The sequence below is a fragment of the Equus quagga genome, chromosome 9, assembly GCF_021613505.1.
Source record: "Equus quagga isolate Etosha38 chromosome 9, UCLA_HA_Equagga_1.0, whole genome shotgun sequence".
Lineage (NCBI taxonomy): Eukaryota > Metazoa > Chordata > Mammalia > Perissodactyla > Equidae > Equus > Equus quagga.
In genome coordinates, this window is record NC_060275.1 from 112018536 (window position 1) to 112046281 (window position 27746).

Consider the following 27746-nt stretch of genomic DNA (forward strand, 5'->3'; position numbering starts at 1 on the left):
CTGACTTCCATCTATCTCTTTACCATTTAGCCCAAGTTCATCTAATGGAAATTGGATATTCAACCACGGGCCTGAGTCCTACACCATTTCACATGCTTTCATGTATTTTTTGCATTAAGGAAAACAAGACATCTGCATATCTATAATTAGCTAATTTATTCAGCATTGGCTCCTATAAACAAGATGCAGGTGTACATAGTGCAGAAGCATTTTGTACATAGTTTGGCTTTTACTTGTGGGAAAAATTACTCTCACTTCATGAAATGAAAAGATGAAGTTATAAGAAAAACAGTTTTTAAATATGCATGAAGTTTGCTGGACTAGTATCATATTCAGAGTTGTGTAATATTCTAAGCTCTTTTCCTGTTCATCAGAAGTAAAGACTTAAGTACTAATTTGCTTGGCATATGACATTTCTCCTGAAGGGTAGAATGTGAAAATTGGCTTTATTTCAAAGTTCATGGTCAAAACTGCATTCTGTCCAGAAATAATATGGAGCATCTGCTGTGTGCCAAGTTCTCCTCTTGGCCCTTGGGATTCAGCATTGAACAAGTCAGGGAAGATCTCTGCTCTCACAGCGCTTATAATCCCTCTGGGTGGAAGTGGGGCAGAAAATCAACAAATAAGTGTATGAAAAGAGCAAAGGAGGAATCCAGAAAAGGGGAGGTGGGCCAAGAGCAGAAGGGAAGGTGGACATGCTATTTTTGATGGTTCATTGAGTTGAGTGGACCCCTGAGTGATGGAAAAGAAGCCACTCTACAGAGTACAAGAGAACATGTCTAGCCACTCAGGAACTTCCAGAAGCCCAGAGGAACTGAAGCCAAAAGTGAATAAGAGAGAATGATGAGCAATGAAGGCAGAGAGAAGAGGGGGGCAGGTCATGCAAGATGGAAGGCCAAGGTTAATGATCTTCTGAATGTGATGGAGCTCATCAGAGGATGTTGAGCAGAAGTGACATGATCAATTATGTATGTTTTTTTAAAAAAATCAGAATTTAAAAACAGAACAAAATTCTTCCCTAAGTCCCCGTTTCATTATCAGTCCTCAGCATCTACCAACCTATTAAAAACTGAGAATGTAACCATTGCCTTCTTTCTAGTGTGGAAAAAATTTTTATGAAATAACACACTCATTTGAAAAATTCTTAAAGAATTAAAAATGCAAACCCAAGGCATTTAATGTATCCAGTATTCTTTTAAATGCATAATTAGGAAATCAAGAAATAAGGTGGAAAATAAGGAGACTTGATTTTTTTAACCTGAGATTTCATATGTTGAAGATTTTTTAAGAGTTTAAGTGATAAACTATTCTGAGGGCTAAAGCCTGAAAATAGAGTAAAATCAGAGCATTTTGTCATTTATAATTGGGGTTCCTAGCCATTTAATCTTGTACCCTCCAGAACTGAAGATCTTTGAACTGAAATTATTAATATAAACAACTATCTTCTCAATCTCTGTGGCTATTTTATTTATTTGGAGGCAGAATGCCCACAGGGCAGGTCCTTTGAACCCACAAGTGATGAGTTATAAGATAAAAGAAAATTAAAGCAATAAAATTTAAATTGGAATAAAATAATTGGAAGAACTGAATGACTCTCATTTTGGTGGGAGAAGAGAGAAGAGACATTTCTTAATTGCTTTCTCTTTTAAATATATGCATATATATTTACACAGAAATTTATTTATTTACGTATGTATTTATTATATATTATTATATATGTATAACATTATAGTACCTGAGTATATAAAGTTATAGACATATGTGTGATTTAGTCGTACTAACTTACTAAAATTACTAGGAGAGTTGTTCTGCCATCATACCTTCTGGGATAAAAATACACATGTTGCCTGGAATACGGTCTCCTTCTCTTTGAAGGACAACATATAGGTTTAGGATGCACTGCACTGCACTTGATGGCATTTCTGAGAACGTAATTTTTAAAATTTCAAAGTTCACGGATGCACCAAACAAGTGTAGTTCTTATTGTACCAAGATCCAAGTGTCGTATAAATGTTCCGCTTGGGCTGATGGACAAAATGAAGAGTGGATAACATTTAATCAGCTGAGCAGTACCATTGAATAACTCATATTTCAAGATGCCATGTTGCAAATGGATTTCCCTGGTAACAGCTTTCTTTGGGTTCAATAGAAACATGAGAAAATAAGGTTGACATGTTCCACTTTGTGGATTCTCAAAAGAGCTGGTTACAGTGGTTGGATCCGACAGATGTCTTCGGCGAGCTCCAGGGAGCTCTGAGAGGTGGAGAAGGTTTTCCCTTTTGTTCAGCTCCTGAGCCCCCCTGCAGCCTCCACCCTGCGTTCCTGGGGGCACAGCTAAGCTGGAGAATTGCAAGATGGGCTTCACCAATTACCTTGCGGGGGGTCAGAGCACAGAGCTATCAGAATAAGATAAGTAGAGTTAATTTAAACAAAGGATTGAGAGATGTGGAAACTTCGCATGCATGTTATAGTATTTATAAATTCCCAGATGCCAGGAAAATGGTTCAAGAATGTTTCATATCTAAGATATACTTCCATACGACCCATAATGTCTTCTTTTGTACTGTCTCTCAAATTAATTCTCTTGCCTCATTGCCACAACTTCCCATGTCATTCTTCAGCTCAGAAACTGTGAGTGGGTCCCCATGCCCTGTGGCCTCAAATATTTCCTCATTTACATGGTTTTCAGTGCCAGCCCCAGCCTGGTCTCTTCCAGCATCCCACAGCACTCCCTGAGTCCCGCCTCTGGGAGGCACCCTATGTAGGCAGATGCCTTTCGCTGTGCTTCCCAGCCTCTCCAACTTCTCACTGCTGATCCCTCTACAGAGCCGTTGTCCATGGGGCCTGCAGGAATTGAGGGCTGTTGGCCAAAGAAGCTTTCTACAAATATTCCCTTAAATTCTGTGCTTTCTCTTTAAAATCTCACAAATCTTATATTCTACTCCATAAAGTGTCCAAGTCTGATTATAAAAAATAATAATATAATAATGCATCCCCCTACCCCAGTGTTTGGGTAAATTTAAGGGCCAAGAAGATGTACCACCATCTAAAACACTGGTGCCTACTCCTTCCCCCAAACTCTACCATTCGTGTGCCTCACTTTAAAAAGCATGGACATGCTACGCCCCAAATGTTTTAGACTTTAATCATATTCTACATTGTATGGTTCACCAGTATTGAAACTTCTTAAAATCAATTCAGCTGAAATTTCTTCCAGAACTAGTTATCCCACCTCACGTCCCAAGGAGGCTGGTTTCATGACCTTCCTGGGGGCTTCATAGCACTTCGTTTGTTCCTGTGAGTTTCTTCTTTATTAGTCCATGAGATCCTCAAGGAACTCAGTGCTTACTAAATATCAGTTGAACTGAATAAAACTGAAATTCTTTTCTCAACAAGTGTTTGGTCTAGTAAATATTGGCTGTTACGACCACAAAAGAGTGTGTGGGCAGACAGACTTCAGAACATATAGGTAATTTCATAACCTAAAATAGAAAAGAAAAAGAGAAAAAGAAATGTGAAACAAAAACACTTAAGCAAATTTTATATTCTGTACAATTTTATAGGTATAATTGAAGTCTTACTTGATAGTTTACATTTTTAAAAATTTAGATATTTAAAATAAATGTATACAAAAGTTTTCTCTACATATCTATCATAACTCCTTTTGGTGGCATGTATTACATTTACTTTAATACTCTTTATTTGTAATAACCATAGGCTATCTAAGATACAAAACAGTTTCTCTATTATTTCTATGTCTGTATTTAGCATAATTTTATATTTTAGAAAGATATTTTTCATTTTGGAATAACAAACGAAGAGCAATTTTTAAAATATGTGCTTTCATAATGCCAATGAAATAGAAATTTAAATGAGGGCTGTGTCTTTTATAAACACTTTGCCATCTGTCAGTCAACTAAACACTACTATTGTGATGATTATCAATGCACTTGTTTGTTAAAAATGAAAGGCCAAAAACTTAGTCACTCGTGATTTCTTTTTCGCAGTCATATTTTCTGCCCTACCTGCAAAACAGAGCTCGAATTTGGCCATTTCCCCCACTTGGACTCCCATCCATCTGCTCTAAAGCTGTCCTATTTCTTGCACTTAGGCAGTCTCAGTGGCCCCGAGCTGGTGTCCCTGCTTCTGCTTTGGGGCCTCTGTAGATTGTTCTCCACGTGGCGCATACAGCAGTGTGTTAAGTCAGCTTTCAATCCCATCTTCCTCTGAGTAAGCCTGTTGGCTTCATAGTGGCTAAGAGCCCCCAGCTCCAGCCCTGCGCCGCCTTGCAGTCCCTCCCATCTTCCTCTTCTTCGTCACTCTGCTCCAGCCACTCGGGCCTCCTTGCTCGTCCTCGGGACCCTCTATTACTCCCTCGTATCATTTGATCTCTGTTCCAGTGTCCCCTGACCACAGTACTCTGACCGACCCCCTGCAACATCATCCCATACCCTTATCCTTTTATCCTGCTGTGTCTTCTTTATGGTTCTTGTTACTGAGGAAGATCTGGGTTTTGAGGGCCTTAAAGCTTGTACAGTTTGGTGGACCCACTTTAAGCATCCAAATTATAACTAGAAAATTGCCACATCCTCCTCCAGATGAAGCTGCCTCTGTTTTTCACTATTGAAATGGTAATATTGGCTTCTCTGCTGGGTATGTGACTCCTTTAAGGGAGGAGCTTGGTCCATTTCATCCACCTCTGAGCCTAGCTTAGCCTGAACAGACTAAGCACCCATAAACATTGGTCAAATGAAGCACTGTCCAATCTGTACAGCAATGAAAGCTTTTGGGGTAATGTTTGTGGGCATTCTGAGATATTTTAATAATTTCAAGTAGTTCAGTTATGTGTCTGCCTTACAGCATTTGTGTTTCCAAAATTTATGTGCGCTGCCCTAAAATTCTCTCTGAGATGCTGAACAACATATGAGTTTAGCTTTGCCGCTCACAAATGCGTTAGGTTGAGTTCAGTTTGGAACACAGTAAGGGAGACTTTTATTGGAGGCATTCCCTGTAATTGTCACTACTTTGCCATTTCGTATTCCATATCTACAAGGACAGCTCAAAACTTACATCAGATAACGGAAACCCTGAGAGTTATTTGGAAAACGATGAGTGTGTCTGAGTGGTGTCTTTAGAAAAGAAATTTGTGGAGTCACTTGAAATTCTTTCTTGTTAAATAAGAAAAGAGAGGAGGCTTTGCTGGGTGCTCCTAAAGAATACTGTTGAAACTGGCCTTTGGTGTGCTTCAATTCTGAGTGCTGGGGAGTGTTTCTGGAGGGTGTCAGCCCCCAGCCTCCAGATGGACAGCTCCCATTTGGCCCATTTGGCCTGCATGCTGGCTTTGTTGGTAGGCATAAGATTTTCAATAGAGAATCCTGCTGCCTGCTCTTCATCCACTCAGACTGATGGTATTTCATCCTGAGCGTCTAGAAACTTCACTGCTCATGATCACAGTTAGCAAGAGGGGAATGGAAAGGGCCAAGGATGGTGCTCTATGTAATTTGTGACGTTTTAGCTGCTTTGTCCCTTGTAAATCGTCTTGTAAAATGCAGCATTGCTGCGTGGGATAACAATTCACGTTCAGACCAAAGTACAGGGCTTTTCCCTTCTTACCTTTATCTCTTTAAATGGTGGGATCATGAGGGTGACGAGAACTTGAAAGTTCGAAGTGCTGTAAAATAGATCATATCAGAGATTTTCATGGGATATAGTTTTCTTTAACCAGAGATCTGGACAATACATAACTAGTACAATATCAGCTACTTCTCTTAAATTGAGGATAGTGAAAAAGAAAAAAATGTTCAGATTCTCCCCTTTAAGAAGTTCATTTTAGGGGCCGGCCCAGTGGCACAGCAGTTAAGTTCGCGTGTTCCGCTTCGGCGGCCCGGGGTTTGCCGGTTCAGATCCCAGGTGTGGACATGGCACCGCTTGGCAAAAGCCATGCTGTGGCAGGCACCCCACATATAAAGTAGAGTAAGATGGGCACGGATGTTAGCTCAGGGCCAGTCTTCCTCAGCGAAAAGAGGAGGATTGGCAGCAGTTAGCGGAGGGCTAGTCTTCCTCAAAAAAGAAAAGTTCATTTTGTTATATGTCCATGCAGTGACAGCTGAGGACATGTTGAATGGTGTGGGAGCTGGATTTGGAAATCTGTGCAGGGTGACAAGATTCTAGGAATGTCAGACTTCAGACTTGATGTTAATGTTTCTTTAGACTGGAAAGAATAAGGGAATTCAAATAATAATAATAATAATGTATTTGTAGACTTCTGTATCTTTTCCATATGATTTTCAAAAACTAAATAGCTTTCTGCTAGACACAGAGATGGAACAAAAACCCCTACACCTGCTACCTCATGACAATCAGTAACATCTAAGAAACCTACATAAGACTAGAACCTTCTGAGTCATTTAACCTGTTATTGGTTATATTTTTTGTTACTGGTTGCATCATTTGCTACAAGTTGCATTTTTTCATCTGTTTATTAGAAGCCAAGTTTTTAATAAAATTGAAACATGGTTCTTCTCTCTTTTTGCCTAATAATTCCCTCTATATTTCAAAAAGATGGTTTCTCTTTTTCCAAGAACTAGTATCACCTCAAAATTCTTTTTTTTATTTTTGATGAGGAAGATTGGCCATGAGCTAACATGTGCTGCCAATCTTCCTCTTCTTGCTTGAGGAATATTGTCACTGAGTAACATCTGTACCAGTCTTCCTCTATTTTGCATATGGGATGCCACCACAGCATGGCTTGATGAGCAATGTGCAGGTCTGCACCCAGGATTCATTCCAGTAAACCCTGGGCCGCTGAAGTGTAGCACACAAACTTAACCACTTTGCCACCAGGCAGCCCCTCAAAATTCTTTTTAAATGCCTTGTGTTTTGTCATTTAAGTTACCATAACAAGAAACTCCTGTCCTTTTAGAAATAGAGATTAATTATTTCACTGTACTAGCCTTGGAAAATATCTCATGGGTGCAATATTGATACAGGACACTTTGATATTTCCTAAATGACTAAGACCATCCATACTGTTCATTCAAGAGTAAATGTATCCCTTATTTAATCTTATTAGTTATATACCAGATTGGGTTAATGATCTATTAGATAATATACAGTTTACACACTACATGAAATTTATGATGGTATAACTCTGAATTGTATACCTTTCACTGACTCTATCATGTGTTGTATCAGCATATTATGAAGTTAATTCACACATTGACCAGGTAGTAAGTAACTTAAGAATATCCTGGGGCTGGCCCAGTGGTGTAGTGGTTAAATTCACATGCTGTGCTTTGGCGGCTGGGGTTTGCAGGTTCGGATCCCAGACGCAGACCTACATACAGCTCATCAAGCCGTGCTGTGGCGGCCTTCCACATCCAAAAAGTGGAGGAAGACTACCCTAGATGTTAGCACAGGACCAATCGTCCTCACCAAAAGAGAAAAATATATATTCTTTAATAGATCAATACAGTGGGTAATTCCATGAGATTATATTTATTGAGCACTTTGTTAATCAATTCACATTTGAACTTTGACTTAATCCTGAAAACAACCCTATGAGGCAGGTTCACATTTTGTTCATAATTTACAGACATTTAAGTAACTTGCCTGAGGGACCCAGGTTTTAAGAGAAGGAGGAATGATTGGAACCAAGTTGCTCCAACTTCAAAGCCAGGTTCCCTAAACACTGCAATATACCCCCTCTCTAAAACATAATTTAAAAAGAAACATAGGGACCGGCCCCGTGGCCGAGTGGTTAAGTTCGCGCTCTCGGCTTTGGCAGCCCAGGGTTTTGCCAGTTCAGATCCTGTGCACGGACATGGCACTGCTCATCAGGCCATGCTGAGATGGCGTCCCACATAGCACAACCGGAGGCATTCACAATGAGAATACATGACTATGTACTGGGGGGGCTTTAGGAGAAGAAGGAAAAAATAGATTGGCAACAGATGTTAGCTCGAGTGCCAATCGTAAAAAGAAAGAACAGTATTCTTGACACTGACATTCTTTAAAAAAAAAAGAAGAAACGTCATCCATCTTGGTTCACCTACTGAATGGAGAAAGTAGATCATTTTGCACAACTGTAGAGAGATATTTTTTCTCAAAATTCTCAAAAATAACATCTACCATAAAATTAAAAAAGATTTTGGCCTTTATGAGCTCTACTTCTATTTTACTCAGAGGCAACTACATGTACACACATCGATTCAAATTATATGGAAACAGTGATTGTTTAACTGGCTTTACTATACGGGCAAAGGATGGAATTCAGTGAGGTAAAATATGTGTTTTACAAACTGATAACTTTTCAGGTTCTATGTTAAAGCTGAAGAGGGAGATTCAGTTACTTCCCGTTAAGCCTCTGGTTTCAGATCCACAAACTTTGTATCATCCAGTAGCTTTTTAAGCAGAGAAAATTATTTAATTTTTAGTCATTAATAAGGACTATAAAGCAACTGTTTCTATTTTTTGACTTTTCAAACCAGCGTAGGGGAGGAAGACATTTCCTCTACATACTCTGGGTCCTTCTGGCTGGACAATGAATTAAATTCACATGAGACAGAATAACAGGAGAAAATTAAACACAGCTTTATAACATGTATACCTGGGAGAGACCCAGAAAAACTGAGTAACTTGCCAAAATGACGGAAGCTCTCACCTTAAATACCATCTTCAGCTAGAGACAAAGGAGGATGTTGGGGGTGGGAGGAGTCAATTATGGGAGATTACCAGAAAAAGCACAGTAAACAAGAGTAAGGTTATTGTTCAGATTTAAGTCCTTGCCTTCTGCATTGATTAAGAGTTTCTAGAGATAAGGTCATCCCTCCTTCTTCCTGGTACAGTGAGGGAGACACCTTTACAGATGGAGATTTCCTTTACAAATGTAAATATGTCTTACAAAGAGTAAGTAAATTCTGCTTTACAGAGTTTCCCTCATGTCTGCAGTTTTTAAACGTAACCAGCCAAAATAATCCTCATGCCAGAGACATATCTTGAGGTGGCCAATTCCAATCCCCCACATCAGCGTCATTGAAAAATAAGTTATTTAGAAATTTACTAAAATCACTGAATCCAAAGTACCTTTTAGTCAGCTTTCTCTAAATTGATTCTCAGAAGTTGTGACTTGATTGTTCATAAATTTCTAGAGCAAGAGGAAGTACTATATATTATTAGTCCTGCAGGCTATTATTAAACTTACTTTTAAACTTACTTTGAGTTTCATGTCCAGTCTAGTTTCTTTTAGACTAAACCAGAAGCCCAAAGATATATCTGTTTTGCTTAAAATAAAATAGATCCTTGAAAGGGATAGAATGTATACCCAAGTGCTTAGCTGTTTTGAGGTCCTTATCTCATCAACCAGTATGTTAACAATAGGCTGCTCCAGCCTCTTCCTCCCCCACCATCCACCCCAAAGCTCCAAACTCCTCCACCTTTCAGATGAAGAGCAGGTTAGTAGTGTCTTTTATTGCAAAGAACACCCACAGCCCATGCCCTCAGGGTCTCACTATTTTCAAAGCAACTTTTCAGTAGTATTTTTCTATATGAAGACGGGTACCTCCCAAGTAGAACTCTAGTCCCTGTTAGTTTTTTAACCCACCATACATCATCATTATCATTATAATTTCATGAAGACTGTCTTGAACATACACACACTGCTGTAATTGGATATGTTCTAAATTGTTTATTGATGTTGATATCAATTTAATGATAATAGCTAATTCATTTGTAAATATTTTGTATTCTCTCTCAATAAATGCAGATAATGTTAAGAGTAACAAATCCATTAAGTGGTCAGGCCCCATTTTTTGCAATGGATAATATTGCATTACTTGCATTTTTCTTGTATTTAATTTAATTGCCCATCCATTTTTTTTCTGATTTAAAAGGCTTATATATATTCTGCCTTGTAATGAAAGGGCGAAGAAGAAAATCATTGCATCCTACTCTTGAATGATTTTTAGATACTTTTAGTTCTGGAGTTTAAATTGTAAAAACACTTTAAAACAGTGGATTGTATGGCAAAGGTGTGGAAGCCATTTTCATTCTCCCCTGGCTCAAACTGAGTGAGCTTCACTGATTCTGTGCACACACATCCCAGCCTCCATCCCCAAGAGACTGTCGCCATCAGGTTAAAGAATGCCCTGTCTGTAAAGAGCCTAAAAGGACAGGCAATAGGGCATAGTTTTGTTTTGTTTGATTAGCTAATCCATTTTTTTATTTCCTCTGGGTGTGAGGTTCATGAGCCCCCACCTTCCTTACTTCTTGTAGACTGCTCTCTCCATCTAGCTATCTGAAGTTCACAGCTGAGCAGAAAAATAAATGTGAGCTATTGACATAAGAACAATTGGCTGAAGTGGACCATCTCTCAAAGAATCATTAGTAAATGAATTTAAGATCGTCTATTCAGGTTATGTATGAAAGGCCCTTTTCAGTCATTTCCTGATTCTATCAAATTCAGCAAAGTAGCAGAGATGAGGTTTGTTCAGTCCAGATCCAATTTAAGCTATTATCTTTCCTATATATTGTAGGGGAGGAAGACATTTCCACTACCCGCTCTTGGTCCTTCTGGCCGGACATCGAATTAAATTCACATGACACAGAGTAACAGGAGAAAATTAAACAAAGCTTTATAACATGTATACCTGCGAGAGGCTCAGGCAAACTAAGCAACTCACCAAAATGGCTGAAGCCACCACCTTAAATATCATCTTCACCTAAAGGCAAAGGAGGATGTTGGGGGTGGAGGGAGTCAGTTATAGGAGATTAACAGAAAAGGACAGTAAATAAGAGTAAGGTTATTATGCAGATTTAAGTCCTTGCCTTCCACATTGATAAGAGTTTCTAGAGATAAGGTCATCCCCTCTTCTTCCTGGTACAGAGAGGGAGACACCGTTAAAGATGGAGATTTCCTTTACAAATGTAAATGTCTCTTACAATGGGTAGGTAAATTCTACTTTTCAGAGTTTCTTTCCTGTCTGCAGTTTTTAAAAGTAACCAGCCCAAAATAATCCTCATGCCAAAGAGACATATCTTGGGGTAGCCAATCCCAGTCCCCCACAATAGATTTCAACATTGACTGTTTTTATTCAATAGTTTGCTAATGTAAATAAGTCTGAATCACACACTCTTAAAAGAAAAGAAAACAATGAGATACCACTACAACCTATTAGAATGGCCAAAATTCAAAACACTGACCACACCAAATGCTGGCAAGGAGGTGGAGCAACAGGAACTCTCATTCCTTCCTGGAGGGAATGCAAAATGGTCCAATTCCTTTGGAGGACAATTTGTCAATTTGTTACAAAACTAAACATACTCTTACTATACAGTCCAATAGTTGTGCTCCTTGGTATTTACCAAAGAGGTTGAAAACTTAATGTCTACACAACCACCTGCTCTCAGATGTTTATAGCAGCTTTATCCATAATTACCAAAACTTGGAAGCAACCAAGATGTCCTTTGTAGATGAATGGATAAATAAACTGTCCTGTATCCATACAATGGAATATTATTCAGCACCAAAAAGAAATGTGCTATCAAGCCATGAAAAGACATAGAAGAGTATTAAATGCTTATTCCTAAATGAAAGAAGCCAATCTATAAAGCTACATACTGTATGACTCCAACTATATGACATTCTGGAAAAAGTAAAACTACGGAGACAGTAAAAAGATCAGTGGTTGCCAGAGGTTAGAGAGGAGGGGGGATGAATAGGTAAAGAACAGAGGATTTTTAGGGCAGTGAAACTATTCCGTATGATACTGTAATGGTAGATACGTGTCATTATACATTTGTCGAGACGCACAGAATGTGTGACACCAAGAATGAACCATAATGTAAACTATGGACTTTGGGTTATCACGATATGTCAGTGTAGGTTCACTGATTATGACAAATGTCCCATTCTGAAGGGGATGTTGATAAAGGGGAGGCTATGCTTGTGTGAGGGCAGGGGTATATGGGCATTCTCTGCACTTTCTGCTCAATTTTGCTGTGGAACTAAAACAGCTCTAAAAAGTAATGTCTATTTTAAAATAGTAAAAAAGAGAGAGAAGGAAACTAACACGTGACACCCAACTGCACCATATTCTACTCATCTGATATTTACTAACTTACTACCACGTGACAGATATTCTTCTAAGGCATTTTATTTCACATATATTAGATACAGTATTATATGACATTTTATTAACTTTGTTTTAATAATGTTAAACCCATAATCTTGTAAGATTTGACTTTTGAAGAATTTTGCATGAAGATGATGAAAGGAGTAGGAGAGAGGGTAAGCTGGCCTAAAATGATATTGTGTAGGCTGAAACAAGCGCTCCCCTGTTGGATGTTGAGTGATTGACAGGGAACGTCAATGTAAAATAGATGGCTGGCCATTTAGTGGGAGAGGAAGAAAAGGTGCCATTTCAAAAAAGAGAGTTTCCCCTGATAGTTTTTCAAAGAGAAGCTGTACTTTATTAATGTTTAAAAGAAGTTTGTTTAGAGTCTTCTAAAGGGTTTAAGGTTGGATACAAGAAGGAACTGGAGGAATTGGGCGTAAGGAGAAGTTGAAGGGAGGGAGGACCCAGGAGAGGAGCAGAGCGGAAGTGAAGAGGACAACATTGGGACCTGTCCACAGCCACCAGAATGAAGATGCTACAAGAGAACTGAAAGTCCACCTCACGGCTTCCCTTCTGGTTGGGAGAAGGGAGGCAGCAAGAGGAGGAAGCAGAGGAGACACAGACCTGACCATCACATGTCACATCTGTGAATGCCTAAATATCAACTCTGACTCATGTCTGGCTTCAGAAAACTGAAGTAGGATTGTCACATTTTTACATAAAATTCAACCTCAAGAAAACAAAAGTTTTTAATGTAGACAATCCAGTGACCCCAAAAATAAGGGCAGAAGCAAAACTTGATTGTCCTATTTGTGTTTCTCTAAAGAGATTAAAATAGAACTTAAGATTTCATTATAAATTTGGATATATGGCATTAATTAGGATCACACTGAAAATATTGCGTTCTCATTATACCATTAAGAATTGATGTTGCGGGGCTGGCCCCGTGGCCGAGTGGTTAAGTTCGCGCGCTCCGCTGCAGGCGGCCCAGTGTTTCGTCGGTTCGAATCCTGGGCGCGGACATGGCACTGCTCGTCAGACCACGCTGAGGCAGCGTCCCACATGCCACAACTAGAGGAACCCACAACGAAGAATACACAACTATGTACCGGGGGGCTTTGGGGAGAAAAAGGAAAAAATAAAATCTTAAAAAAAAAAAAAAAAAAAAAAGAATTGATGTTGCATTCATTTTCCCTCTTAATGCTTTGGAGTAATATTTTAATAGCTTAATTCATTAAGTTCTTTGAATGGGAAATATCATAAAATAGGAATATTAACTATAATACACAGTATATCTAAAATATATAGATATAGATAAAATACGTAGCTATATACATAGATAGATTTACTATGCCACCTGCTTTTAATATATAACCAGTCAGTGAACTGTAAGAATGGCCCTAATACCTCTTTTTTTAATAGTTTCATCATTACTAAAATAATTAAACACAGAGAATATAAAGCACACATGAAATATACACACATAGGAAAAATGACATCAGATTGCAGTTGTAAATGGTGTGGTTGGAGCAGCCTCATAGAGAAACTGGCATTGGAGTCCCTTGGAAGACTTGGGGATTTAGCATGTGACCCAGCACATCTGCAGAATGAATGCATTTTCTGTCATAAAAAAACTAAGTAGGGAAGGTATCAAATTATATTCTTTCATGCCAAATGATAATCCTGTGATCCCTGAGGGCCATTGAAGTTTAAAAAAAGGAAAGAATGTTACTAACGAATCGTGTTATTTTTCCACATTAATACAGAAATATTCAAATACAGCTTTGCTAATGAAAACTCCGTGAAATGGTCTGTATGTTAACTAGCCTGTTTGTTTGCAGTTTAAATTTTAAAAGTGGTCTAAAAAATTAAAGGAGAACACACAGCTAGAAACATATTGCAAGGTTTTTTTCCATTCACTTATAAAAAAAAATCAAAATTTTCCTTAGGTAAAAAGAACACCAAAATTTAATGTAATTTTGTGCATCAATCCCGCAGCCCTTTAAGACAGTGGTTAAATGTAATGAGTCTTAGGAGAGAGAAGCATTCTTTTGGTCCTCCATCTGCTTCATGCCATGAGTGTGTGGCATATTTTTATAGAGAGAAATGTCTGAGACACTCATTATGAAGTTAAAATCACCTCTCCAAAATTCCGTAGCTTGAAAGGAAATGCATTTGAATTTTTATTGGTAGGATATTAAAGCAAGTAAAGGCAATAAAATCTAAGCAGAACACTCATTTGTTTTCTTTCCCTTTGTATGCCTTAATTCAGTTCAGTGCAATTAATTGTGGCAACTACTTCATATGAGAAACCTGTTTTGGTTTAAATGGTGAAAACTTCTCTAAGGCAAAAGCTGTGTCCTTTGCTCTTTCAGATAAGGAGACAAGGAGGCATCCAGCTCCTGGTGGACCTGCTGGATCATCGGATGACAGAAGTCCACCGCAGTGCCTGTGGAGCCTTGAGAAATTTGGTGTATGGGAAGGCCAACGATGATAACAAAATTGCCCTGAAAAACTGCGGCGGCATCCCAGCGCTGGTGAGGTTGCTCCGCAAGACCACCGACCTGGAGATCCGGGAGCTGGTCACAGGTTAGAACGCTTATGAACAGCACGACTGACTCTCGAGATAAGATTTCCGCTATCCAGCATAGTATCATATGTGCTCACCAAGTATTATGGTCCAGGCCTTTCAGAGGGCTAATAACACAGGCAGTCCCAATACGTGTTTACAAATGACTAAACACATGAATAAAAGGGTATCAAATCGAACAAACATGGATTAATCAAATTAAGTAATCAGAGTCCAATCAATCTAACCCTCACTAAAATTCTGTGACCATATTTCAGTTTTGTCATTTGATCTAAGAGTAGTTGAGCATCTTACAATACCCATGGGTCATCATTAGAATGGCATTAATAATAATTGATAAAAGGACAAGGTATGTGAGTTATTGTTAATATGGTGTATATTCTGGTTTATAGTGTGGTTAACAACAGAGATCTATCTTATCATACTTAACGGTTAATTTCTTGAATAAAATATTTATGTCTACTAAAAGTCTCCAGGTTATAGTATTCTCATATTAGGGAATTTTTCCTAAGTGAACTTGAGAGAAAGCCTGTCCATGAACATAGAACTGCTGAGTTTGGCTGAATGGAGATAATTATAGTCCCCACCTCATAGAGTCGGGAGGATTTAGTGGATGAGAATGTGTAAAGCATTTATAGCACATGCCTTTCTTGGAATACGTATGAACACAGGAAATGTTAGCCAGTCACTCTCGTACCTCGCTTTTCAAATGTGCAGTTTTACTTGCTGGAGCGCTAATAACATAAATGGCCTCAACATGGGATTTCAAATTACTCTTCTTGGTTATGCACATTGCTGTTCTAGGTGATGTTTGGGTTTTGGTTCATCAAAGTACCCCTGCAAGCGAGTGTTTGGCAAAAGGGATCGCAAGGTTGACTCTCAAAAAAGGATCTTTTAATTATCCGTGATTCCATTGACCAGCTGTCTCGACTCTAACATTTCCTTGTAGCTATGCTGATGAAGTGTACGTGAACGTGTTTAAGAAAATGCATGACTCAAGCTAGAGAGACATAAATATTGTTCAGTCTTGAGTCAAGACTCTCAGCTTCAGCTTATTTTCCTAAATTTACACCCTTTAAGATTATTGTCACATCTCTTTCACACTCTTAGCTAAATTAGCACCAGACTTCACTTTTCTTCCTTTTGTTTTTTCTTTCACTAAGTGGAGAATTGTCTTTGTGGAAAAAAACAGTTGTTAGGGGTTACGATGTTATTTAAGTAATGTTTCACACTCAGCTAACATCGTGTGACGGGATCAGTTAAGGTAAAACCTTATTAAGCACATATTATGATGTGTAGGATAGTTGTAGGGTGAGTTAAGATAATAATAACTCACGCCATTAATATAGTAATAACTGAAAATACACCCTGCCATTATAGTTATGAACACGCATCTTTATTTTAGTGGATTGTGTTTAAATTGAAAATGCTTGCAAGAGAAAAGACTCAATGCATGTGACAGAAAACAAACATCACGCTGCTTCTGTGCGTTAAGACCTTGCCAGTGAAAACATGAGGCCAGCAGAACTAAAGGAACACTGTCCGCAGTGTATCTTATGCATCCGTTGTGTGATTTGAAACAAATTAGGTTTTACTAAAATTTGGATTTGCCCTAACACAAAACCCTTGTCTAGAGGCAGCCTCTGTGGTGGCTTATCTCATTGCCAAGGAAATTCAGCCACATGAAAACGTTGAGGTGATTGATGGCTTAAACCAGAAAGGAAATGACAGCAGTGCCTCTGTCCTGCGACACTGCCCAGTGCAGCATGCCCGTGCTGCTTCTGATGCTTGAAGCCGCTATGAAGGGACTGACGGCCGGCTACTCCATTGCTTTTAGCACTGCTTCTGACAGATGCTGGGTGTCACCCGTTATATGCACCTGCACAACATCAAAAATTTCTATGTGAGCCTCGTTTGGAAACAGCAAAGGTAAATAACCTTTTCAGAATGTCAGGAAGTTTCCTTTCCTGGTGAAACTTTAGCTGTAGGAAAGATGTTACTACTTGATGTAGAGAGAGCATGTATGCCCTTCCTCTGCCACTTTTGAGAAGAGTGCGGGTTTGCACCCATTGTCGTGTCGTGACTCACTGTTTCTTCATCAGCATGTGCTGGTAGCCAAAACTCTCTCTACCTCCTCTCCTAGAAGAAATGCTGTCATCTGCCATACGCCATCCAAGCCATCAGAGCTGAATCGATTCGGGTGACAGTGGTTGCTACCTCAATAGATGTTTTCTGCCTTTACAGAGGCAGGGTCTTATTGTGCTTGGCTGAACTTTAGGCATGAATTTTACCTTTTTCAAAGAAAAACATGTTGTCAGAACATTTGGACTGGCTGAAACTGGTGATTTGTGGAGTTGCCATGATGGGTACTATTGAAAAACAACCAGCACCTGGGCTAAGCTGCCGCTCTAGAAAAGGAAATCAGAAGCAAGCATCTAGGAGAACATTCTAGCATGGAAGGAATTGCTGCTGTGGGCCAGTCTGTAGTAACAAAGCATTCTAAATTTCCCTGCTGGCAGAAATCTGAGGGCACCCGGAAACCCACAGGGCCCTGCTGTCTTCGGTTTAGAAACAGCATCAGTGATGCAAATCTAGCCAAAGCTGACTCCACTGCCTGAAGCAAGAGTAAAATGAGGCGAATGAATTCACCCCCAAGAGCCTTAGAGAGTCATTTTCATCTTCAGCACCAGCCCATGGTCATCTGCCAAAGTGAGCTGTGAAAGGTTGGACTCTGTGGGCTCCTGCAGAGCTTTGGGAATCCAGTCTTTTAGTACAGTTAACCCGATTTAACCTGAAGGTCATCAAATCTTTCATTTCTCTTATGTTATTCTCTTTCTACTCCTCCTCTGAGTCTCTCATCTCTTCCCAAGTCCGATGAACTCTTTACTACTCTATGTGAGTCCAGGCCCTCCATTCATTCCTTAATCGTTCATTTCTCAAATGCTTTTGGATTTCTACAGGTGCCAGGTGTGTCCTGAGCCCTGTACGTCTGCATGTGCAGGGCTGGCGTTCTTTTCTAGATGAGCAGCCAGGGAGGCCATGGCTCAGGAAGGTGGAGTAGAGTGTAAGCCTGAAAGGCTCGCTTCACTTCTGTTGTCACAAGGACCCTCCCTCCTCAAATCCTTTTTGGGATTAGGTTAGATATTCATGCATGAATAAAGACAACAGTGATTTAAACATAATAACTGTGGCTTTTCCTTCCTTTGTAATTCTTCAGCAGACCTAATACCGAGTTCAGCATGGGGTGAGGACTAGTACCTTACAGGAGCCCACTATACACAGGAGTGTTTTCTGTTGCATTCTCCTTCCTGCCATTAGGGAATGCATGAAATCAAATGAGCGTTGAAAAAAAATTATAGGGAGGGAGTGATGTACCCTTTGGATTCCTCTCTAGATATTTACAAACTAGGATGTGTTGTCAACAAATATGCAAAAGAACAATTTTAGTGATTTAAAAAAAATAAATAAAGCATGTTTATAAACCAGATTTTAGATTAGACCTAGGCTATCTATCCAGAAATCGAGAGTGCCAAATTATAAACAATGAAAACTAAAAGAAAGAACTGATCTTGCAGAGCTTTGAATTATTTACTGAGTATTCCTTGGCAAACTATTTCAACAATAATAAAATGTTAAAATTGAGGTATTTACATGCATTTATGCATGCTGAAAAAAACAGCTGCCTGTTTGCGCCGCCGTATCTATTCACAACAGAATATATTTTGACACTGCCTGTTAGGCCTTGCAATAAATAATTTTCTTCCTATGCAATAATTACTATGAGATGATGATCAGAATTTTATTTAAATCCAGTTGAAGCTATTGTATGCTAGCCATTACTTGAAATGCTCCTTAGCAAATAAAGTTTGATTAGAAATGCTGCGTGTCCTTTGGGCTTGACTAATATAATTTTTCTCTCTCTAAATATGGAAATAATCAACCTAAATTTTGAAATGTCCAACTAAAGATTTCAGAATGCTTTACAAATCATAATAAAACAATTTTTATTAAACCATAAAACTTAATAAATAAGTTTTATTTCAGTTGAAAGCAAGTGTCCTTAAGAATTCTGCTTCTCCAAGAGCAGAGTGTGTTCATTCGTCTTATGCTTCCCATACCAAAATAGTCTTTCCTTTTAATTAAGGGGATAGGCCTCGATTTAACCATTTTACTTACAAGCATTAGGTTAATTGATTTAATGCCTAGGCTCTAAAGGGCTTATTTTAAGTTGAATTACGTACCCCCCTTCCCCAATTCGTATGTTGAAGTCCTAACCCATAGTCCCACAAAATGTGACTCAGATGTAATTAGTTAAGTTAGGATACTAGAGTATGATGGGCCCTTAATGCAGTAGAGCTGATGTCCTTATGAAAAGAGGAAATTTGGACCCAAACGCACATAGGGAGAAGGCCATGTGAAGATGAAGACAGAAATCAAGGTGATGCTTCGACAAGGCAAGGAACGCCAAGATTGCCAGCAAACCACCAGAAGCTAGGAGAGAGGCATGGAACAGATTCTTCCTCACAGCCTCAGAAAGAACCAACCCTTGTGACACCTTGATCTTGGATTTCTAGCCTCCAGAACCGTGAGACAGTAAGCCCTATTGTTTAAGCCACTCAGTCTATGGTACTTTGTCATGGCAGCCCCAGGAAACTAGTACAGACACAAATCTAGGCTGTCCTTCACCTTTCCCGGTGTGAGCAAACACATTTGTTGGTCAGGGAAGTAAAGCAATGCAAATAAATGCAGAACTATGAGAGCTAAATAGTGTTGCTGTGTTTAAAATAAACAGGACCCTATTGGCCTGATTTCTTAATGCATCTTCTTAAAGCAACTACTTATAAAGGATTGGAAGTGGCAAGGATGATAATTAAATGCATTGTCTTCTTTTGATTTTTTCAATCAAAGTAATAGAGGTAGGGGCTGGCCCTGTGGCATACTGGTTGGCCTTGCCCACTCTGCTTTGGTGGCCTGGGGTTCATGGGTTCAGATCCCCAGCACAGACCTATCATCAAGCCATGCTGTGTCGGCATCCCACATGCAAGGTAGAGGAGGATTGGCACAGATGTTAGCTCAGCGACCATCCTCCTCAAGCAAAAAAAAGAGGAAGATTGGCAACAGATGTTGGCTCAGGGCCAATCTTCCTCACCCCCCACCCCCAAAAAAGAACCCAAAGTAATAGATGCGTATAGTCAAAACATAAAATAGCATGAAAATGCTTATAGTGAAAACAACAGTCCCCTATCTCATCTATCCTCCTGCCAGTTCCCTCAGAGGCATTCCACCTTACTTTTGCTTTGTTTTGCTTTGTTTTTCAGTTTTCTCATGTTTATTCCATGCCTTTAAATAATATGCTTATTTCTCTCTGTCAATAAATGATCATTTTTCTATTAGCATGGAGGAGGATTTTTTGCATTTTCACCACTCATGCCTTCTCTTTCTTTCCAGTATGGTGGGACCATTATTCTTGGCTCCTTTGCAAATTCAGTCAGTAACTTCAAAGTTAATCCACTGTTTCTTCCATCTAACACAAACATCTCTTGTCACCCATTTTGTAAGATAAGGATATTAGTGCTTCTCTGTCTTTATCCTTCTCCTTTACAACTTCTGTCATCATACCCGAGTTTTACATTGTCAAGGTTAAATATGTTTGCGATCTATTCTGTAACCATAGTCAATCTTTCAAGGTTTTCTATAGCTTGATTCAAAAAGTTGAAAGCCAGAGATCAGCCTGTGCATTATAATGGAAGAGCAGACCTGTGTGGTACCCTCCAATCACACTTCTTTCCCTGTGGGTGCAAAGCAATGATCCTTGTGGAAGAAGTACATTTCTAGCATCATATCCGAATGGATCGTCCATCAACTACAATGCCCAGCAACTCAGCTTTGTCCATAATTTCAGTCATCATTAATTCCTTACTTTTCCAAAGGTCTCACTGCTGGCATCCTCCATCTCTGGGGCAGACTTGGATGATCTCTCTCTAGACCTGCTGCATAGCTCTCCTGGGTTGAAACTTCTGTCTCCGAGATCCCATACCCTTCTCCTTCATGGTTTATTCTCCTCTAAGTTCCTAAAAGAAGATACTTAAGAGATTAAATTCTGAAAATGTCAATATTAATACTCATACGTGACTGATATTTACTAGATACAGATGGATAGAAAATTATTTTTCTTGGGAATGTTTTCCATAATTTTGTCCTTGATGCTATAAAAGTCTGTGATGATGTATCTAGGTATGTGCCCTTTTCTTTTAATTCACTGGTATTGGACACTTTAAATTTAAAGAGTCATGACCTTCTTCAGTGCCAGAAAATTCCTGTTTTTTGTTTTTTTTTATATTTGCCCGTTTTGTTTGTCCTCTCTTTCTGGAATTATTAGTCAGATTTTGAACCTCTTGGATTTTCCCTCTGTCTTATATTTTGTTATATAATTTGGAGCCCTTTACCTTTTAATCATACATTCCTAGAGATTTCTCCAATACCCAACATTTCCCTCAATCTATCTATGAGGATTTTGTGTGTGTGTGTGTGTGTGTCTAAGGATCTAGGGAGATATTACTTACATTATTTTAATTCTAAGAACTCTCTTTTGGGTTATTTTTTTATAGCCTCTCTTCTTGTTTTAGGAATATAAACTATTTTCAGATTTCTCTAAGAATATTATTTAGAACTAAGGTTTGTTTTCTCTTTATCATGAGTCATCTCACTTTTCTTTGGTGGCATTTTCTTCTATTTGTTTTGATGGGAGTCTTTCTCATTGATTTTGCAGGCTTACTTTAAATGTGTGGAGCCCCTCAGTTCTCTGCTTGTTTTTAAGACAGAAGGAGTAGAGAGTCTGAGCTCCGTGCGCATTGGTGAAGCTTGTTAGCTGTGAGCTTGACTTCAGGTGAGCAGGTAGGGTGTACTGCTGTGTGGGGAGTCCACGCATCTTAATGAGGAAGGCTTTTCTCTAAGGCTCATACGCCCACTTTAGCTTTTTAGTTCTCCCCCAATGCAATCAGTCTCTTTCAAGAATATTATTATGAGTTGTGCATTTGTTTTGTTTATTTCTCTGGCCTGGAGTGAGAGGTCAGTAATTTTCTGGCTGCTGGGTGTTCTCTCCACCTGGGTGGGAATGGAGACTGAGAGGGCAGGCAACTGTCTCCTTTCAGTCAATCACCCTGTTGTAGCCTCCCTTCTCATTTCTGCATCCCATATGCCTGCCTTCTCTGAGCATGAATCTCTCCTAGGTTTCCACCAGGAGAGTCAGCCAGCTCATTGGGTCATTGGGAGGGAGTTCTCTCTGTGCATATCCTGGGCTGTGCTGGCTTCTCCTTCAACTTCACCAGCCAACTCGTCTCCATCTATTTTGCATCTTGCAGAAATATGATGAAGTTTCTCCTCTGCTGAATTACTCCTTTTGTTCTTTTCTTTATTCCGTGATGTCCCTAATAAATAATATCTTCTTCCCTGCATGCATTCAAAACAGTTTGATAGATAAGACAAAGTGTAAATATTACTAAATATTGTCTCTGTTGCTGATAGAAGCCCCGGTTGGAGACATTACTTTAGCCCTGTTAGCCAAGTGAGCTTACTGTTTCAAAAGAAGTCTGGGATGTAGCGTTAATTAAACACCCGTCATGGAATGAGACATTGAGACAGAGGGGAAGCATTTTCCCCACTAACATCTTCCAGCCCATTTTTTTCTGTTGTGCTGTTTGCTATGATCACCCAGCGGCATGGCTCATCTCTCCAAAGCGGGACTAAGCATTTTGTCAATATAACCTTTCTTCCATCTTCATGGGGCTTTTTGGTGATCTTGTGGGACTCCTGGTGGGCACTTCATGTATTACACCAAGAGGTGCTGAAATGGGTCAAAATAGCACATTAAGTCAAATCTAGGGTCACTGTGTTCTCAAGATTTAAGTCCCAAATTTATTTCTTATCCCAAAAAATGTCCAGCCTTGTTTTTCAACATAGAATAACAGAGGTTCTGCAATAAGATTAAACAGCATCATAAAGATAAAAATGAATAGAGACATTCCAGTAAGGAAATGCCAACAAGGTAGAATGCTTCGAATTTTAATATAAACCCCACCAAATACCAAATTCCCAAAGAGAAACTAAAAATCAAAGTTTAAATCCACTTTCATGTTGAAGTCCAAAGACATTAAAGTTCAAAGGAATTAAAGTCTAAAAATCAATATCTCTTGCTATTGTGTGCTGAAGTTCAAAGTCCACAATTCTTAAGTTAACTAAAGTGTAAAAACCATCCTCCCCAACTTTTTTATTCTGTATAGTCTCTGCCAGAAGGGTTCTCCATACCCTCTTTGGGGTCTGGTTTCTTCAGAAACCGGGACTGCCTCACCGTGGAATTGGTCACATAATTTCAGGGTCTCAGAAAATTCATTATTTCAGTGTGAACACCCACTCTTCTCACTGGTCTAGGGTGTGAACCCTGGCCTGTGCCCATCACCTTTAGAAAAGAAGCCATCCCAAGCCCTAAGAGCAGTTACCCCAGACACAGGTGTGTACCCAGAGACCAGCCCTAGCCGAGGCCATGGCAGCCACTCAGTGAAGTCTGTATTGGTTACCTATTGCTGCTACAACAGGTTTCCACAAATTCAGCTGCTTAAAACAATACAAATTTATTATCTTCCAGTTCTGGAGGTTAGGAGTCCAACACAAGTCTCACTGGGCTAAAATCAAGGTGTCAACAAAACTTCCTTTCTGGAGACATTAGGCGACAGTCCTTGTCTTTTCCAGCTTCTAGAGGCTGCCCACATTCCTTGACTGGCGACCCGCTTCCACTCTTTTCAAAGCCAGCAACATCACATCTCTGATAAGTCACCCATAGTCGCATCTCCCTCTGATTGCCACCAGGAATGGTTCTCTGCTCTTAGGGACCCATGTGATTAGACTGGGCCTGCCCGGATAGTCCAGGACACTCTCCAGGTAATCTCCCCATCTCAGGATCCTTAAATCAATCACATCTTCAAAGTCCCCTTTGGCATATTCCCACTCTGGAGATGAGGATGTGGACCTTTTTGAAGGACTGTTATTCTGCCAACCACAGTATCAGAGGTAAGATGACCAAGTGGAGATCTCCTTGGATTTATTCAGTCACGTGAGGCCAGTTTGGTGGTGCCTGGCTTCCAGAGTCCACGAGCTGTGAATTTAAATTGAATCAGGAGAAAAAAATCCCAGCAAAAGGTTAATTTTAGTATTATGCATTTACCGGTTGAAGGAAGGTGAATCCGTTCGTGCATATTGTCTCTTTGGGAAAGTAGAAGTGTAAACATTCTGCCATCTTGCAACATTTAGATGCTGGCAGTGGAGGTAACCCCATCATTGTGCTTATCAGCTGTGATTTGACCAGAGAAGCATGAGCAGAATGAGTGATATGAAAAAAGGGATTTATTATCAGAATTAGACCTGACATTGTGGTGGGAGCTGGTGAAGAAGTCTGAGGAAGACTTTGCCTCCATGTCTGATGCTGGGCCTGAAGTTGACATAGGTCAGCAGGCAGAGATTAGGAAGAAAAGCTGGATATGAGGCAGGGGAGAGCAAGGACCAGCTGGCTCCCATGAGGATAGACAAGTACCCTCTTCTGCCTCTCATTGGCTGCATATTGGCCACGTGAGAGACACACAACAGCTGGCTCCCCTTGCCTCCGCACTCCAACATGTGCCTTCCCCAGGACAGGGAGAAGCTGAAAAGAGAGAAGTGGTGGGGGCTGGTGGAGCTGCAGCCCGGCTGCTGCCCCACACCCAGAAAGTGAAGCAGCCGACCGGCAAAACTGCACCCAAGCTGCAGGAGCATCTGACGCCCTGGGCCTGCAGCCTTCGGAGCTCACAGCTGCTGCTTCCCTCATGCCTGCCAGATTGCCTGCAGATCTCTCCTGTGGACATCCTTAACCTGGAACCTTGCAGGGAGGGAATTCTGGGAGGCAAAGTTCCAGCCTAGCTAGGGTGACGCAGCACACACCCACTGCACCAGGTCTTATCAGAGATGACTTCTTTCCCTTCCTGCATCTTTGAAACCTTTATCTTTAATTTCCTCTTTGAGCATTGGGTTTCCTAGCTCTGCAGTGCCACACAGAGGGTGTGCACGCTGATGACACGCCTCCTATTATCGCTTGTTAACAGACGTCCCTCAATCCTGTGCACCACAGCCAGTTCTCTGCTCCGTACTGTGGAATCACGAGATCTCCTATCTCTACAAAGGCTGCAGAATCACCCTCAACAGATTTCCAAACTGAGGCTGCTCTTGATGTTGCTGAAACGCCTGTGTCCAGTTCTTCTGATCTGTGCTCCTCAAGTCACTGACTCGGCTTGTTCGTGTTCCGGGCCCTGAGATCCACATCTTCCTGTCCCCTCTTTTTACTGCTGTGATGGCATGTGCTTCTGTGATGCATTTCCCTTGACTAGTCCCCCGCAACTTTGAGGAAGGCTCCATTGAGTTTCCACCTGTGGAACCTGCTTCTTCAGTTGGGCCCTCTGCTTTTTAGCGTGAGTAGGGATAGAAGTGTTTGCTGGAATTGAGTCCTGCCTTCCCTTTACTTTTCCTTTGCTCTTGAACCTGACAGCATTGCTCTAGCTGCAACACAGTTTTCTAACATTCCTCTGGATTCCAGAACAGGAGTTGACAGATTTTCTGTAAAGGGCCAGATGGTAACTATTTTAGCTTGTACACTTAGGGTCTCTGTTACAGCTACTCAGTTCTACCTACATTGGACGAAAGCAGCTGTAGACAATACATAAACAAATGGACATGGGTATGTTTCAATAAAACTTTGTGTATAAAAGCAGGTGGCTGGCCCTCAGGTCATAGTTTAGAACTCTGTATTTCACACTCTCTTCCATAGACAAGTTCTGAGCAAAATAAAGATGGAAGCCACATTATCAGCTCATTATTGTTACAGGTCAGGTTGGAGGCCAGGCTCTATGCACATTTGCCAAGTGGGTTTGCTAATATAGAAGCCCAGAGTTGGGCAGACGTATCCACCAATGCACAGGAAACAGTTCAGGGCGGCCTTACTCCTCCTCTACCAGCCCCCCGGACACATCCCCTGGAGACCAGGCGAACTAGAATTCCCTGTGGCCTCTCATTCCCAAGAAGAGGAAAGACGGAGCTGAGCCAAGCCAGGCATGTCCCCTGATTACCTAGATAATTCCCTCCCCCTTCTAGGGGAAGAATGAGTGAGGGGGAGCCTGTGTTACCTTAATTGTGCTCCATTAATAGGAAGGAAACAGCAGGCCTGGGGAAGAATCATTCCCCACCAAACCATTGCTGCTAATTCTAATGGATCCCTGAAGGGGAGAAGAGGTAAGTGTTTGTGCTTGGTCTGCCTCTTGACCCCAACTCATCTTCTAACCAGCTTTGTATCTCACATGTTCTTTATAGAGATGTCTGCCCTTATCTGCTGTCATTTTAACCATTTTAGGGTTATCTCTCTGTAGCAGATAGCCCAGTTATATCCAAATGCAAAGAGCCAAAACTTACAACCCTTGCACCCTTAGTTCTGATTCCTAATTTCCTCACCAACCAAGCCAAGTCTAATCAAATTAGAAAATTTGCATCATTAACTTCCTGCCCAACCCCACTCTTAGTCTTAGAGACTGAAGCAGCTCTCTAGGCTCTAGGTCTAATCTATTCATTAAACAAATGTTTGTTGAGTGTCTGCTGTGTGGCAGTGAGGTTTAGGTGCTTGGGATACAGCAGTGAATACCCAGGTGCCTTCTAGCCATAGACCATCCCTAGGGTATGGCACTTCTACTGGCAGGATGGTGGTGCCTGTGTTTCAGGGAACCAGATGGAAGAAGGGAGAAAGAAAGGGCACAGTTGGGAGGGCTCTTGGATTTCCGTTGATTTATTTGTAAAGAAGTGAACCATATCAAGATTTTAAGTGTAATTTCAATATCTATTAACAGAAGTGTTATGGAATGTTTCAAGCTTCAAACTCAGAGACCTGCCCTCCTAGAGCTTGTGTGTTGTGGTGGACAGGACAGACAATAAACCTGTCATTTCAGGGAGTGGCAAGTATTATGATGGAAACTGAAGCACCTTAAGGAGATTAGGAAGGGATGGGATTTCATTACTTAGAATGAAGCTCAACTTAAAGAAATGAAAAGCCCCAAATAATGGTGTGTTAGCTTAGATGTAAGTTTCTCTCTCTCTCCCGTAAATGAGGTCTGGAGGTTTAAGTGTTCCAGGATGGTAAGGCAGCTCTGTCCCATAGCAACTTCAGAAACCCAGGCCCCTTCCAGCCATAGATCGTCCTTCCCCAGGACGTGTCCCTCTTATTAATGACAAGGTGGTGGCACCTGTGTTCCAGTGAGCAAGACATTTTGATATAAAATGTTTTTAAGGGCGTTGTAGTGTATGCTATGGTAAGATATAGACTTGTTGACTGTGTACATCAATCTTATCCCTGCTTTATTAACTGTGCCACAACGTAGGACACCAGTGGATGTTTCTAGAGCTGATATGTCACATTATTTCCAATGTTGTACATTCTTACTGCTCCTCAATGTGTCTAATCTGAGAATCAACGAACATTTCTGAACACCCACCGCTTACTTGTCATTGTACTGGGTGCCCTGAATATGCCCATTCGTCCCCTGATGTCAGATTTAAGGGACTTTCTCAGAGTCCCAACTGGGTGGGGTACATTCCCTAGTCCTCTAGTCCCAAAACCTGTCTGCTTTACACCAATCATTTCCCAGTTGCCCCAGTCAAACACAAATTTCTGGGCGCCAAATCTCTATGGTAATAGCCTGGGAATCCGCATTTCTAACAAGACCTCTGGCAGTCCTCAGATCTCATGCTTGAGGAACGTCACTTTCTACTCTCTCCATGCCAACACTCACTACGGTGGGCAGCAGAGTGGTGGGGGTTTAGGAGGCATGGATGTGTTTTCAGACATGCCAAAATAATTTATTGCTAACAGTAGCAAATTATCCAAAGAAAAGATGTGGTTCATTTATCATTTTTGCAAATTAGAATGAATTCGATGTTACCTCTTATTCCAATGTGCTTGCTCATGTGAGAGCGAAAAAAGT

The 27746-nt window shown here is 40.4% G+C and overlaps 1 protein-coding gene across 4 annotated transcripts in view; it reads left to right on the forward strand.

Moving 5' to 3' along the window:
• The window catches only part of CTNND2 (catenin delta 2), an 881420-nt gene that overhangs the window by 653250 nt on the left and 200424 nt on the right, over positions 1–27746 (forward strand). For all 4 annotated transcript variants that reach the window (XM_046672368.1, XM_046672371.1, XM_046672369.1 and 1 more), the window contains exon 11: positions 14489–14702. In XM_046672368.1, coding sequence (XP_046528324.1) covers positions 14489–14702 — 214 coding nt within the window. The remainder of the gene's footprint in view (positions 1–14488; positions 14703–27746) is intronic.